Source organism: Tympanuchus pallidicinctus, unplaced genomic scaffold (assembly GCF_026119805.1).
Source record: "Tympanuchus pallidicinctus isolate F22 unplaced genomic scaffold, pur_lepc_1.0 scaffold3, whole genome shotgun sequence".
In the NCBI taxonomy this organism is placed as follows: Eukaryota; Metazoa; Chordata; class Aves; order Galliformes; family Phasianidae; genus Tympanuchus; species Tympanuchus pallidicinctus.
In genome coordinates, this window is record NW_026294747.1 from 33,561,408 (window position 1) to 33,577,067 (window position 15,660).

Genomic DNA, 15,660 nt, shown 5'->3' on the forward strand with positions numbered 1-15,660 from the left:
TTAACAGAACTAAGCACATACAAATACAAATACTCAGTAGGTAACAATATGCTAGAGGAAACTAAATTACAAAACAATAGCAACAACAATGAAACAATTCAAAAACTGGAATACAATAAGCATTAATTTAGAAAGTTATCTAGCTACCTTCATGGTACTGAAAATTGTACGAGAAGTGCTGGTTTTATAGGAACAAATAAATCTAGTGTTTCCGTACTTACTTTCTCAGGTTTAGACTCCTCTTCATTCTCATCATCAGATGAAGGTCCTGCCAAAGTTGACACTTTACTGATTACACCAAGTCTAGCCAGTTGATCTAGAAAAAGATCACCGCCTTTATCCACCAAATCCCTTATGATTTGCAACGCTAACAGATGGCCATCATCATCATCCTGTAATAAATTAAAATGGAAAGGAAACAATAAGTGAGATCTCTTTACTTAATAGCTTGACAGGATGAACTTCATACCCAGTTATAGATGAATGCTATGAACAACAAAACATTCACTATTAATAAGCATGTGGAATTGATGAGCATAATCTTTTTTTTTCTTTTTTTTTTATTTTAAATAAAGTGGCTTTGGGAAACGTTACTTCTTCCTACCTCTTGATCAAGAACTGTAGCTGTTATCTCAACCAGTATTGTGGGCAGATTGTGGCCAGCATCAGAGTCACAAACCTCCTTCAGCAGCGCCTCAGAACAAAAATGTATCATTTTTCTAATGAGAGCAAGACTTGCTTTCCTTTAAAACAGATGACAGGAAAAAGATTTCTTACAAAGAAAGGAAGCAGTACTCAGGGCAACAAAAATGTTCAAGATATAATTGCTTTTGCATATATTTATGCAAGTTTACAGAAACAGTTTTTTGAAATGAATTCCAGTTCTGGAACAGATTGTTAAATGCCAGATTAACTCCAAGAATAATCCATCTACTGATCTTCTTAATTCTACAATACTATGACACTCTAACATACTCCAGCCTTTTCCACCCTTCTCTAGTCAAATCAATTCCACATTCTGCCTTCTTAGTGATGGCAGTTCATTTCTGCATGCACCATCTGACACTTAGGTATCTATTTCAGTCTTCAGCCTGTCACATGCTTTCAGCATTTCGGTTAGATCCCTAGAGCTCTGAAGTCTAAAATTACCATTAGACCATTCCACTTTCCATGTTAAAAAGCAAAATAAATTCAGAAGTCAATTACTTGTATATGGTTAAAGATGAATTTTTATTCCAAGTGAGTTTTAAACATATGATTAACCACGTTTGAAAAGAAAACTTTAAAATATGAAAAGTGACAGTCTTCATCAGCAGTTAATTACACTGCTTAACATCACTTCTTTTAGCCTAATTTAAGCTGCCCCAAAGCTCTTCTTACCTAGAAGTACCCATACACCGGGATCACAAGTACGAGAGCAAACAAATATTATGTTTATAGCATAAAAGGCTGAGAAGTTAAGGTGAGACACAATTTATCACAAACACAGCATGCCACACACAATACTGCTATTTAAGTATCGAATTACATTGCCTTCTCTCAGTGACAAGCATCTTTCCCAGCTGATAAACACTTAAGCTATGAAGAAGCTTTCTACAATAACTTTTTCCAGTCTGAGCTCTCCCGTGTATGTACCACTTCATTATTGCTCTCCTAAAAGAGTACTCCATTACAGCAGCTGTAACCAAGTAGAGTATCCATAGTGCAAGTTACTATAAGAACACAGTATTGTATCATAATGCTCCCTGTAGCCAAGAGTATGCCTTTCCCACTTTGACTGATCATATTCCTTTCAAGACACCACTTTAGCTATCTAAAATATGATGTAAAAATAAGACTCAAAGCTTTTCAAACCATCACTTCTATTTGAACAAAAGCATGTTAAAATATCACTTGCATTACTCCACCTTTCAGATGTGGTAATTTTTACTAGAAAAAAAAAAAACCACCTTAATCTACCTTCACATCTTTATCGGAGACTATTAAAAAAAGAAAAAATATGCAGAGAAATTGACAATCCCGCCTATTACCTTATTGAAGGCAACATAGTTTGTTGAAATGTTTGTGCAAATACAGGCAATAATCTTTTCAAGTATATAGGTGCCATTTCTGGATCGCCTTTGGGTTCATTACATTCTTCCTCATCCTTGTTTGCATCTTTCTTTTTCTTCTCATCTCCTTTGTTAACAGGACACATCCAATCCCCTGGAAAATAAACAAACAAAAACACCTTCACATATAAGTAAAAAGTTTTCTTTATTAAGATCTGGCTGTCCAAATAGTAATATAAATTTCACTTTTTAGAAACTTTTTAGAAATATGTCAAGTCTTTGTAAAGAAAGTCATGAGGTAAGGTACTACCGAAGATCACTTACTAGAGTAGCTCAAACTACTTAAAATAAATACAAACAAACAACTGTCTATGACTAAAGTGCTAGAAGAGCCCCACAGGCAGGGAAAGTGCAGTTTACACATAGAAAGGATGCCATAGAAGCTACCAAGACTGACACGTCCTGAAACAGGGCAAACAGCTGAAGACCAGTACCTCTGGCATTGCGTATGTGCACTAAGTTTCTTTTGTAGCTCCCCTTCTTTCAAGAAGATGTGAAATGTTACATGCAAGGATGGTCACAAAACACTATTTTCTCATGATTTTTTTTTTTTTTTTGAGTAAAAATTCTGATAACTGAATTAAAAGGGCAAGGAATTAAAATCTGCACTCACCTGGAGACTGTAGAATAGCTACTACTTCACTGTGACCCCTTTCACGAGCTTTGTCTAAAGGAGTTTTCCCATCTTCATCTCTTAAATCAGGGTTTGCACCATGTCGCAAGAGAGTCTGAGAACATATATTATCAAATATTAACACTAAGATTTCTTCTTCCAAAGATACAAATATATTTTTCCACACATTCTTCCAACATTTTCCTCATGCTTTCATGCAAAGTTAGAATACAATGTGCTTCTTATATCTGTAAAATTGATAACTACTTTTATTCATATTACTGACTTACTGTAACCAAAACTTTGTATTGCAATAAACACAGTAAAGAACAAGCAAATATTTGACAGTACACACATTAAAGATGCTGCCTCAAATAATTTACATATAGAACAAAGCAAAAAATTCAGTACATAAGGCTTCCTAATAGCATCAGTTTAAATCTTACCTTTGCTACCTGAGGTCTTCCAAAACATGCTGCATAATGTAATGAGGATGACCTCTGCCCTCTGTTAACATCAGCACCCCTTTCACAGAGAAATTCTACCTATAAAACAAGAAAAATCAAACAAGTTTTTTCATGTCTTGCTTTACAAAAATAACCTAAACTTTTAACATTCTCTGAAATCTATTTACCATTTCCTGAGTTCCAAAAGCTGAGGCCCAGTTTAAAAGAGTTTGTCCTACGTCATCCATAAAATTCACTTCAAAAGCTGAAAGACACAATTAAAAATAATTGAAATTATATTAAAAGATTAAGCTTCAGCACTGTTCCTTAAGCAAATGGTAGGTCTGAAAAAAATTAAACATCTTCAATAAAAGCAATTATACTGTTAACTGTAATCCAAAAAAGGAAAAAAAGGAAGAAGTAGCACTGGAATTATTACAAACAGGAAATGTTGTGCATTTAACCAAATCAACTTGTATATACGATTTCAAGGTACCACTTAAGTATTACAAGACCATACATTATAAAAACAGAAAGATAAATAAAATATCTAATTTCCTTTTCAGACAATTCTTGCTTACCTCCTGTGTCAATAGCATCTATTAATGCATCGGTATCCTTACTGCGGATGCAATCTATCAGCTGCCGATGAGAACGTTCACCAGAACTATCCAGCCTTCGCAACCCTGGAATTCTGCCTGTAGATCCAGCACTGGATTTTGGCAGGGCTTTTCTCCCTTCGAACAGTAGCACCAAAAGAAGATCTACTAACCGCATGGTATCCAGTACACATCTCTCATCACCCTGCAACGCACTTTCTATAGAATCTGGAAGTTCAGATCTTAGGAGATCCTGGAAATAATTAAAAGTCTGAACAATAAAAAATATACAGGGCTTTAGAAAATACTATCAAAATTGGGTTTCATTTCCATATGAAATGTTTCAGTTTTTTTTCCTCCTCTTGATAAATAACCTATATGTGTGTGTATATATACACATATCTTTCATAGCCTATAAACGTATACATAGAACAGCAACACAAGTTTTGCATATACTAAAGGAATATGTACAGGAAAAAGCCCTAAGAGAATAAGAAGCTGTAGTGTAAAATGATTTCTTACATGTGTTACTACTGGAGAGCCTCTACACAGGGTTGACAACAGGCTTACAATAGTTGACACCTGATTACTTAATTTAGAGTCTGCAGCTGTAGATGGTGCTCCAGTGCTAGTTCGGCCAGGTTTGCAAGCTGAAGATGGTCCTGATGCGGTCCCACCAGCAGCTGCCATGCGAGATAACAATTCCTCAGTTAATCCATGCTTAGCTAGTGGAGCTGGGTCAACTCCACGACGTGTGAATCTGTCAGCTAATGAAGCAAAACATCGCAGAGCTCCATCTGAAACCTAAGAAAGAAGCGTAAGTGAAAAGATGAATAATCTGTCACTTAAGGTGCTAAAAGGATTTTTCCAGAAACAAACAAACAAAAAAGCTCACTTCCCCAAGCTCCCTTGGTGTTTAATGAGCAGAGACAGTTCAAAGTTGGAACACAACAATGTTCTGAAACACTCACTAAAGGACTGTACTGTTTTCTTACCCCTTTCTCTCTTATAATTGTATAGGAAAATTGTGTAAAATTCAGTATTGTATCTCCTTAACTACATACACAAAGACACAACAAATATACAGCAACATTTAATTAGAAAATTTGCTTATTAAATACATTTATAAGTCTTTAAGCCCCCACATAGTTATATATACATTCTTTTTCCAAGAGATAGAACTACTTATAATCCCCAATAGCAACTGTCTATTCTGATAACATAGTTAAAAAAAAAAAAAAAATCAACCTGCAGTTTGGTATTTAGGCACTGAGTGCAAAACATTTTGATTGTTTTGATGTTAGAAACTGAACTGATTTTCTAATTAAGCTGCAAAAGGGAAAAAAAATAAAAAGAAATAAAATAAGAGAGTGCACTGAATTTTTACTTCCACTTTTAGACATTTACTGAATTCCAAATTTATTCTTTTAAGGTACAAGGACAATTTTAAAAATATTTGAATTTCATATACTGATAAGATACTCTACTATGTTATAATTTCACGACACTAATACTACGTTATATTAAACTGCTGTTTTCTTTTAATAGAAATGCCATGCAACAAGCCATTAGCTGAGATACTAATTCAGAACTGCCAAAGCATTAATTTACTAAATATTTGATAGCTAAGTTGTATTTCAAAGTCTACTTGCTTCTCTTCAGTAAAATAAATTTTGCAATTGTCCCAAGCCTACAAAAAGGACTAATTGGCAGAAGTGGTTTACAACATTTAAATAACCCCATCTATCTGACAGGGATATGTTGAGTTTTTTGTGGAAAAACAAACAAACAAAAACACACACACATACACATATATACAAAACCTGAAATTCAGGTTCCTCTCTAAAGTTTAAAAAATAAAAATGCAATCCACAGTGACACTGTGGAAATAAGGCTTACTGATGATCCTCTTAATAGCCTAGCAAAAAATACTTCTGGCAAACTGCCCAGGAAAAGGATCCAATTTCTCTTCATGCTTGTGTTGAAAACAGAACAGGGGGGTTGCCTTGAATTTCTCTTATCTATACTGCACATTACACTAGAAATGTCTCTACTCATCGTATCACGGACTTTGCACAGGCACATCAATGTGACATCAATTCTGGCATGTTTGCCTTCCTAAACATAAGGTAGCAAACCAGCCTCTCTGAAGTTTAAGTAAAAACAAAAACAAACAAACAACCAAAACAAACAAAAAACCCCAGTATCTATTCACCATCAAACTCTAAGTTAATACAATTCTTAGTCCCAAAAGTGACACCAATTTCTAGTGCAGCCCATTTTCAAATTGATTATCACATATAGAGGCCTTAAAGACAGTTGCTATACAGATTATGGAATTATTAGCCATTTAGCCAGACCATATTAAGTTAAAAATCATAAATCTTCAGTAAGTTGAAGACTTGAAAAACAAATATTCTCATGACTAAATACAGCACTTGCTGGCATAGTCCCTGCATGTCAAACATTCTGATTTATCAGTACTTTCATAAGAGATTTTTTTCTTTATCTTACAATGGTGACTAGATACATCCTCTGACATCTTGCTGCCATTCTTTAACAGCAAGGGGTATAAACAATTCCTTCGATCTTTACGTAAATCATAATGTAAACAATTTACCAATTTCACCAGAACTGCCCTGTCAAAAATACACAAGCAAGGTTCAGCTTCTTTAGTCCTGCACGAAGGGCATTAGTACCTTTAACAAAGCAATTGTACTGTGGAAGATATTTATACTTTTTCCTCACAAATCATAAGAGAAGTAGGAAGGTTAAAAAAGCAAACATACATAAGCTATTCTTGGGGCCTCATTTCATCTGGCCTGAACTCAATTAATCAAGTGCAATTACTCACTGGCTACCCAGACTTGGTCACAAAGTGACCAAGAAGAAAGAAAGAAAAAGAAAATAACAGGAAGTTACTGGGCAAATCCAGAACAAAGATCAATATTCGTCATAAATCCTGAAGCTTCCTTCACAGAAAGTATACAGATCTCAAATTTACTTACTATCAAATGGACTCTCTGAGCTTAAGCAAACTCATCTTTAAGCATAAAATACTAAAAGACAAAGTTTATGAAAGTTGGAATTTTTGCTCAGATCTCCAACAATCTCCAAAAAAAATTTTTTTTTTTACATTTTATATTGAGAAATAAAGACTACAGACTTATGGTCTAAACTTCAGAGTTAGCTTGCCTCAGATGATCAGTGATTATTAAAGTTTTATGTCTAAAAACCAAAGTAGCTTGTTCATTTGCAGCAGCCAGCTGACATGTGGTTATTTCAAAAAGATCTGAAAATACAACATAAGCATAGCACACAGTCAAAAAGACCTACCATGTCATATTTGGGAGTCTAACTAAACAAAAATAAGGAGTTGGGGTGGAGTAAAGACAGGAATAGGGACAAAAGTAGGGTGAAAATGGCACTAACAAGAAACCTGGCCAGGATGCAGCAAAAATTTGACTAAACAGCTATGGCAAAGCATTAATGTGACATACACAAAAGAATGCTACCTGTTGGAAAATTAAAATTAAAGGAATTATTTTCTAGATTTTACATTACATCAAGTTTACAAAAGTGTTGTAAAAAAGTGATGTTAGGTCTTTAGTAGTACCGTTTAAGTGGCTTCCAGTACTATATTTTAACATGTACTGTGGATGTTCTTGTTGTTTCCCTTAGTCTGGCAACAGAAAAATGAACTAAACTTTCACGTTTTATTTATACTCAGTATAATACTGACTGAAGCACAGATATAGATCAACTACTTCAGATGCTATTTCCAAGAAAAAGTCACCAGGACATTTCTAAATAAATTGTCAGAGGCAGGATAAGATCATATTCACACAATAGCACTTGCAGTTAAACACTAAGCAGTATTTATATTCTCTTGTCATCACAACTGTAAAAAAAACTACCACAATATCCAAATATAACCACTACTATGTAAACACCTCGTTATGAAGACTATATAAAAATACAAAGCCATTCATTTATTAAACACAATGAATGTTAAATTCACAATTTATTGAGCCAAGAGTTACATTACCTGATGGTCTTCATGTTTTAATAAACTAGACAGTGATTCCACACAGATCTCTAATGAAGAATCCTGAGGTTCCATTTTGCCACACAGCCTGGATACTACAGCCATAGCAGAATGTAAAGTATCTTTATGAACAAGATGTCCGCTGTCACGAATAAATGTCAGGACACAGTTCAATCCTCCAGCTTCAAATACAGCTCCTGACTCACGGGTACAGATTAATTCCAACACCTAAAATGAAATGAAATATAAATACAGTAGATAAAAATGCAGTTAGCTGTGTATATACACCTACAGAACTTAAGTAGGCAAAAACATAGCAAAACCTTCTCTTCAAAACCCATAAGGAGTCAAAACCTCCAGCACACCAACAGTTTTACTTTAGGATACAGGACCAAATACAAGAAAATCCCCCCTACAGTAGTTTTATTGTTGCTGTTTTTTTGTTTTTTCTTTAAGAAGTGTTCATAAGGAAGGCTAAATAAGATCATCTTTTTCTGAGAGATTATTAAGTTTCAGGTAACACACAACTGAAAGCTCTGAAACTTCCATAAATCCTGTTACTTCAGTGACACTCTTTCAAGTAACCTGGAATAACATAAATAGGAAATGCATGTGTAAAGTCTTAGTTTTAGTCCTTGATTATTACGGCCTATGTGCTGTCGCATAACAAGTTACACTGTATGGAAAAGATTTTGAGGGTCTTGTAAATTCTTCTGAAAACTTCACAAGGCTGCTCTGGAGCTATGCCCCATACTATGGAAGAGACAACAAACAATTTAATTTCTTTTAACAGTAGGTGAATTATAAAATTAGCCCTCAGCATGCTTATCAATTTAGACAAACAGGAAAACTTTATTCTAGAATTTTTGGGTTTTTTTTTTTGTGTAGATTGATATATTCCTTTTTCAGACTGACAATAAAGCTGAGAAGCACAGCTGGCACGTAAACTTTAACATACTACGCATGTCTTTGCTTCATTTTTTTCTTTTTGATGATATACAGAATTTGAATACAAGCAAACTGTTCTGGAACAGCAAGTTTTCCAGATCACTCTTAGACAAAATTCTACCTTTTCTACAAGAAAACATACCTTCACACACTGCTCAGCCAAATCTCTGCTGGTTCTGTTGTTAAGCTCAACAACTACTAAACGATTACAAAGTGCCTTGATAGCTCCATCAACTCCAACAATCCTACGGGTGCATTCTGCTGATACATCCAGATAATAGGTGATGGCACGAGCTGTTACTTCTAATACATTGTCTGGTGCACTTTCATCAAGAAAAATTTTGCACAGTGCTGGTAAAAAAGTTCGAGGAGGACATCTGAAGAAGAAAAAAAGATTAATTAGTACGCTGTACAAGATCCTGCACATTAAGAGATTTCATAGATCTCTACATTAAATAACTGATGCTTTTCATGCTATCACGAGATTCTAGATTAGTTTACAGTCGGTCGAAAACATTCAGATAAAATGCAGGTATCTCACATACACCCCAAAATTCAAATCAGCAACCTAAAAAGATGCCACAATAGAGGGGAAACCCAGAAGAATACAAATATTCTTGAAATTCTGCATATGTTAGGAAAAATATATCATCTTAGAAAGTTGTTTTTGAATTTAATCTTGCTTCACCAATCAATTTATTTTTTCCTCAACAGAGCTTCAGGGTTTATAATGAGATAACCAATTAATCATGAAATATTACATGCAATAATAAGAGCTACAGATCTCAGGTACACTATATAATTTGATGCTTTGTCTGGCCTTTCTTCACGTTCTTAACATACCCACTTGTTTTTTATCCTTTCTTACCTTCTCCCTCTTCTCCCCCAACCCTCATTTGAGCTATACTTAAGGCAAATTCTTTTCCAACATCATATAACCACTTAGCATTAAATGACCTCATATAATAATTGTTCAACTACAGAAATAAAATACTTCAAAGGTGACGATGGGGAATCAATTGAAGGGGCCACATACTGTGATATTAGCCGCAATAACTGGATACCTCATTCTTAGATGTAAGAAAAGAACAAGTACTGCAACTTTTTTTTTTTTTTTTTTTTTTTTAATATATTGGTCTGGAAAAGCAGTCCTAAAACTTGTCTAAACCCAGACAGAGCAATAACAACAGCATGTATTTGGTCTGGTAAACAGGTGAAGTACTCACTGGCTAATCATTCTGTACACTAACCCAGCAGTCACTCAATACACCACTTGGTATGTACAGTGAGTGATTCAAACACAAGGGCATCAAATTCTGGGAGAGCAAAATGCTGATTGTTTCCTTAAAGATCCAACCATGCTATATGAAGTGACTAAATAATAATGTGCAACAAATCCAAAACCTGGTGATCCTTAGTGATGTGAATAAGTGAAGCCTTGACAGACATAAATGTCACATTTAACACTTAGAATAACATGGTTTATGTGTTGGATACATTAACATAAGGTAACACAGAACTGTTAGGGTTGGAAAGGAACTTAAAGCCCAGTCACTTCCAATGTCATGCTGTGGACAGGCTTGGAACCCATATATTAGGTTGCTCATGGCCCCACCTAACCTGGCCTTGAATGCCTCCGGGGATGGGGCATCCACACCTTCCCTGGGCAACACGTTCCAGTGCTTCACCACCAAATATCTAACCTAAGTCTCCCCTCTTTTATTTTAAAACTATTCCTACTTGTCCTATCACACTCTACCCATGTATTGCTTGAAGATTTATGATTCAATCAAGTTTATAAAAAAACACTGCACAAATGTCAACTTGGATTTTCTGAAAATGGGAACTGAAAAGCTTGAAAAAACTCCACTTCTGTCCTTAAAACAGTTGTCTGGGAGAACACAGATGACACAGAAAAAACACTAAGTCACCAAGTGCCTATCATTTATACTGAATTATTTGTCAGTACATAAATGGCAGTGATGTTTTTCTTGTAAAAACATGGATTACTGATAAAAACTTCATTTCTTGGTTTGTTTGTTTTTAATTACTTTTTGCCAAAATATCTAGCTAGGTAGCTAGGTAGTCAGGAGTCATGCTTTTCCAGTCAGAAGGCAAACACCACCACCCTCCTCTCACTGCTAGAGCATCTGTCTTCTGATCTAAAGGAATGCTTTCCAGTCTTCCAAAAAGGGTACTATGTTGCGTCATAGGGAATCAGAAAGAAACAGAAGCTTTGTCGTATACTTAACCTGTGGAAATTACTTGGTTCTGGAAAGATAAAAAGCTTACTGTCTTAAGATAAAATTTGAAGACGACAATAAAGCACATTAAATTCCTGTAAAAGCAGCAGTAATGCTATGAACTTTATGTTCCAAAAAAAATTATCCCTTCTGAAAATAGCAACCAATCTAATTTTAAACAAGAGCTTTCACAGAAAATTCCTGCAAGCTACTTCAGCCTCTGAACTCTGTGTACTTAGCGTTTCTTTTAACAGTTCCATTCCAATGCAATGCTCTGAATCAAATGTAAACAAATCTATCAAATCATCTACTTTATGTGCAATGAGAAATCTGTTAAAAAGAAAAAAACACTGAAAACCAGGATGGCTCATGAAGTATCAGTCATATAAGATGTATGTAAAGGAAAAAAAAAAAAAAAGCTTCTATTACAGCTCATATGAATTTAAAACTAGCAGAAGTACAAATTTCATTTTACTCAGATGTTGTTGCTGGGAACATAGCAAAAATCAAACCAGACATTTTAAGACTCCAAGACAACAAATGCACATTTCTTCTCACTTCCTTAGCACAGGAAATGTAGAGTTGTGTCATGTTCTCTCCCCTCATGTTTCTCTCAACTCAAACAATATGGCTCAAGTTCTACACAATATAGTAAAGCAAGTGAAGTCATTATCCCTAAAGTTACATCAGAGAATAAAACATGTGCAGAAGTCTGGAGTATTTTTGAGATGGGTCAAACAGACAGAATCATGCTTCACTGGCCCTGGGACTAACACTTTGGCCATTAAGACTACCATGAGTAGTTTTATTACTGTTTTCTAAACACTGCCTTAAGAATCTGTAATATGCAACTACTCTATATTTTTTAAATGAGGTCATAGCTGGCAACATATCAAGTTTTTCAAGTCCAAAAGATGACAGCATCACTGAAAACAACTTTCAAAATAAACTGAAGTCATCATCTGCATTCTCATATAAAACAGAAAAAGATTTGACCAATGCAATCCACAACACCTGAGATACAATTTTCATAGATAGAATCTCTAGGATATCCATTCACTACTCTTTAACATTGGTCCAGACTAAGACATCGCTACATTTTGTTTCTTGCAGCACAGGCCTTTAACACTTGTAACCTACAATGCTACAGGTGGAAGGAAAACAGAAGCTACAAGGTTCTTCACTACTCACATGTAACAGCTTCTCAAGTCAGCTACTGACTTCTTGTAATTCTACGGAAAAATAATTATCAAGTTATATTTAAATGCATTTCTGAAATACGCCTTCAAGAAGCTTTGTCCAAACCACTTGAAGTAGTCTTTCATTCTTTGGGTCATAATACCCCAAGATTATCAAAATATAAATTATTTCTTTTAATTTAAACAATAGTTTGATGGTGCGGATTGCGATTAAGATTTTTCTATGCTAATCTAAATCAAGCAAACTAGTGTGAGCTTCTTGAGGACAAATATCATTGACCGACTTTCACTGACATCATATAAGCAAGCCAGCGGGAATGAAAACACATGTACACATCCTCTGTAAGTTTTAGATGTTGCCTTCTTCCTACAGTCTTGCGACATTAGACATGTTAGATTGAGTCTCACTCATGGCTCACTCAGAGCCTTTCTCCTTACTACACTATGTGCACCTATCTTGAAAAGTTCCTAACAGTCTGCTTAGCACCTCCTCCTAATCTACTGCCTGTGACATGCAAGTTAATAATATTTGTCATGTTCTAGCACGAGGGCTCTCATAGCAGATCAGTATTTCACTGCACTGAGCAAAGAACAAAGTGAACAGACTCCACCCATCCTTGAAAACCTAGCATCTACTTGAACAAAAGGACAGATACAGATGAGCATGCAAACTCATCACCCCACATTACTCAATCTTATCTCAATATCTCAGCAATTTTTAGAACTGTGATTTGTTTAATGTATTACATCTTTGCACTGGATTTCCATATTTTAATTCCTCACATATTTTTAAAGTACATTACTACCCATGCAGTGCCATCACCAGCATCTTCTGCTTTCAAGAGTAAGCCTCTACAGAAGTTTTTTTTTATTCCAGCTTCTCCAAGAGAAATCTAAAGAACAAACTGCTCTGCTCTCATTAGGCCCACAGTTGCTACCTAAATTGCCACTCTGCACATGCATGCAAAAACAGGGTAAGGAAGATGTCCTGCTTTGCTTTACTCAGAGTAATAATATTTAGAACAAGCAGAGGACATACAATGTACACGCCAAGTACTACTAGTCTTACTGAAGGCTGAAAAAGAACAAAGCCTGCTTTGAACTTGGTTCTGTAATGAAGATACATCTACTACCAAAATATTTTGCCTAAGTTTGGAAGATAATGTAGAATCAAGAGCAGCAGTTCAACACAGTGAGAATGTTTGTTGCTTGATAGACCACTACTGCAGAGTACCGCAGAGTTTTAAACAGAGCGACTATCTTGTAAAACATTCTCATATTGGGGGGTGGGGGAGAAGCAGATTTCAATATTCTACAGTAAAAATAGTGCTGTGTTTATTTTCTGGGGAAAAACACACAGGTGTTCCACTGGACAAAGAACGTTTTCTCACACTGGACTCATGCACTTCCTATACAGAGAGTTCAGATTCTTTATTGTCTGCTGAAGTTCACTCAGGCCTTAGCAGCTCCTGAAGTTTCTGCTATCCTGCCACTGACACAGAATCTAAGTGTTGTTTGTCCGAAACAGCACAACAGGGAACACATCCTTAGTTGTTTGAGCTACAATAATCTCAAACATGTGGGTAAAATAATTACAGCATAACATTACACAGCTGTCACATTTTGAACAACTTCAGTCATTTCACTGTAGGCACGGTGTGGATAAGTGTTACAAATTTAAGCACTTCGGTGAGCTTTATAGTGATCTCCCTCTAATCCCAAAATCTGCATTAAAATATTATGTGGGTTTCTAATGGTTGCAACTACAAGAATCTGCCCTACATGCCTAAGGGATGAGAATGTGTCTATGTGAGTGGTCCAAGAGAAAGGACTGGAAGGGGGAAAAGAGAGCAGCAGCAAGTAGGGAAATAAAAGGGATGCAACCCTGTCACATCCATACAAATGAAGAGTGCCCTTCCATTCTGCAGCTCTGTGAATTTCTGGTTATTGGCACTTGACACCTGAGACCTAGCGGATGGTCTCTATGCATCAAAATGTCCTAACAGGTTCTGTGAGCAGTTTCTCAGCTTTGCCTCAATCAGATCTTGAGTTCAGACAGACACAGTGTTACTGAACTGTAAGCAAATGCAGCACAACAAAGAGCACTGCCCATCTGGAAGTAATTCTATCAACCAGGTCCTTAGAGGAGAATTTTCTAATGATCAGCATTGTAGGCTTTTTTGTTTGTTTGTTTGTTTAATGCAGAATTGGGTAAGAGAATACACTTGACCCCAGCAGGAACCAAACAGGGAGTCAGACAAGCCATATATGCTAAGCTTTAAGTCTAAGATAAATCCTTACTTCCTTAAGGATCCTGGCTTCCTTAGGCAGGCTAGTATAGAAGAAAGAGACCTGTTAAATATCTGCTACTGAAGATTAGACCATTCAATTACGTAGAACCTAGTGCTGTTCCATCTAAGATCACACTCAGAACAGAAGTGTCCTCTGATAGGTAGCAAAGCAAGGCATTCAGGAGTATCTGTATCACAGTGGCCACTTGTTGCTTTTATATAGGCTGTACAGAACCATTGAATCACCAAGGTTGACAAAAGACCTACAAGATCATCCAGTCCAATTGTCCACCAATCACCAACAGCTCTCACTAAACCACATCCCTCAACACGACATCTAAACATTTCTTGAATGTCTCCAGAGTCGGTGACTCCACCACCTTCCTGGGCAGCCCATTCCAACACATGACCACTCTTTCAGAAAAGCAGTATTTCCTAATGTTGCATTTGAACTCTGTGTGTGTATGCCTGTGTGTGAACTAAAAGAATTGACATATAACTGAAAAAAAGAAATTACTACAGCAAATAAGTTGCTGGTGCATCTTCAAAGTTGAAAAACTAACTCTGTTCAGACTGTCTGTCTGCAATGGAACAAACAAAAAGCAGTCAGTGTTTCCTTTAGTATAGAAAAAAAAAACACCTTTTGTAACAGTTTTTATTCTTTCAAACGAGAAAATAATGCCTAACATAGGTTAATATGTAGCTTTAAAATTCAGAACTAAACATTATCAATGCAATCATATTGACAAGATGTCAGGAAAGGCTAGGAAAACATACAGCACTGTATCAGCACAACTCCATACACCAACACTTATGCCTCAGTCTCTCCCCTGTCCTTCACAAACAGGAGCATCCATAAGAATGCACAATTCTCATACAACCACAGCAGGAAGCTCCTGCTATAAGCCTTTAAACACAAATGAAGTGACTCAGCTCTTTTGCAGCTTGCCAGACTACAAAGATACACAGGAAGTAAAAAACAGTCGCTGTAAATTAATTTCTGTAACTACTTTTCATATTTTAAGCACATCCAAAAGCTTTGCCTAGAACAGCAACAACACTGGTAGTTTAAAGACTACTGTTGAGTTTAAACAAGAAACCACGCCACTTCACTCCTCCAATCCAACAGTTAATACTGCTGCTTCCAGCATTACGGTGCGTT

General features: G+C 35.9%; 1 protein-coding gene across 10 annotated transcripts in view; it reads right to left on the reverse strand.

Annotated features, from left to right (window-relative positions):
* The window catches only part of HECTD1 (HECT domain E3 ubiquitin protein ligase 1), a 55,824-nt gene that overhangs the window by 31,339 nt on the left and 8,825 nt on the right, over nucleotides 1-15,660 (reverse strand). For 7 of the 10 annotated variants that reach the window (XM_052694681.1, XM_052694684.1, XM_052694682.1 and 4 more), the window contains 10 exons: nucleotides 8,908-9,142; nucleotides 7,818-8,045; nucleotides 4,292-4,573; nucleotides 3,752-4,040; nucleotides 3,359-3,435; nucleotides 3,171-3,269; nucleotides 2,725-2,839; nucleotides 2,031-2,205; nucleotides 605-743; nucleotides 222-392 (listed from right to left, as the gene is read on the reverse strand). In XM_052694681.1, coding sequence (XP_052550641.1) covers nucleotides 222-392; nucleotides 605-743; nucleotides 2,031-2,205; nucleotides 2,725-2,839; nucleotides 3,171-3,269; nucleotides 3,359-3,435; nucleotides 3,752-4,040; nucleotides 4,292-4,573; nucleotides 7,818-8,045; nucleotides 8,908-9,142 — 1,810 coding nt within the window. The remainder of the gene's footprint in view (nucleotides 1-221; nucleotides 393-604; nucleotides 744-2,030; nucleotides 2,206-2,724; nucleotides 2,840-3,170; nucleotides 3,270-3,358; nucleotides 3,436-3,751; nucleotides 4,041-4,291; nucleotides 4,574-7,817; nucleotides 8,046-8,907; nucleotides 9,143-15,660) is intronic. The other 3 variants (XM_052694688.1, XM_052694685.1, XM_052694683.1) reach the window with 1 other exon arrangement.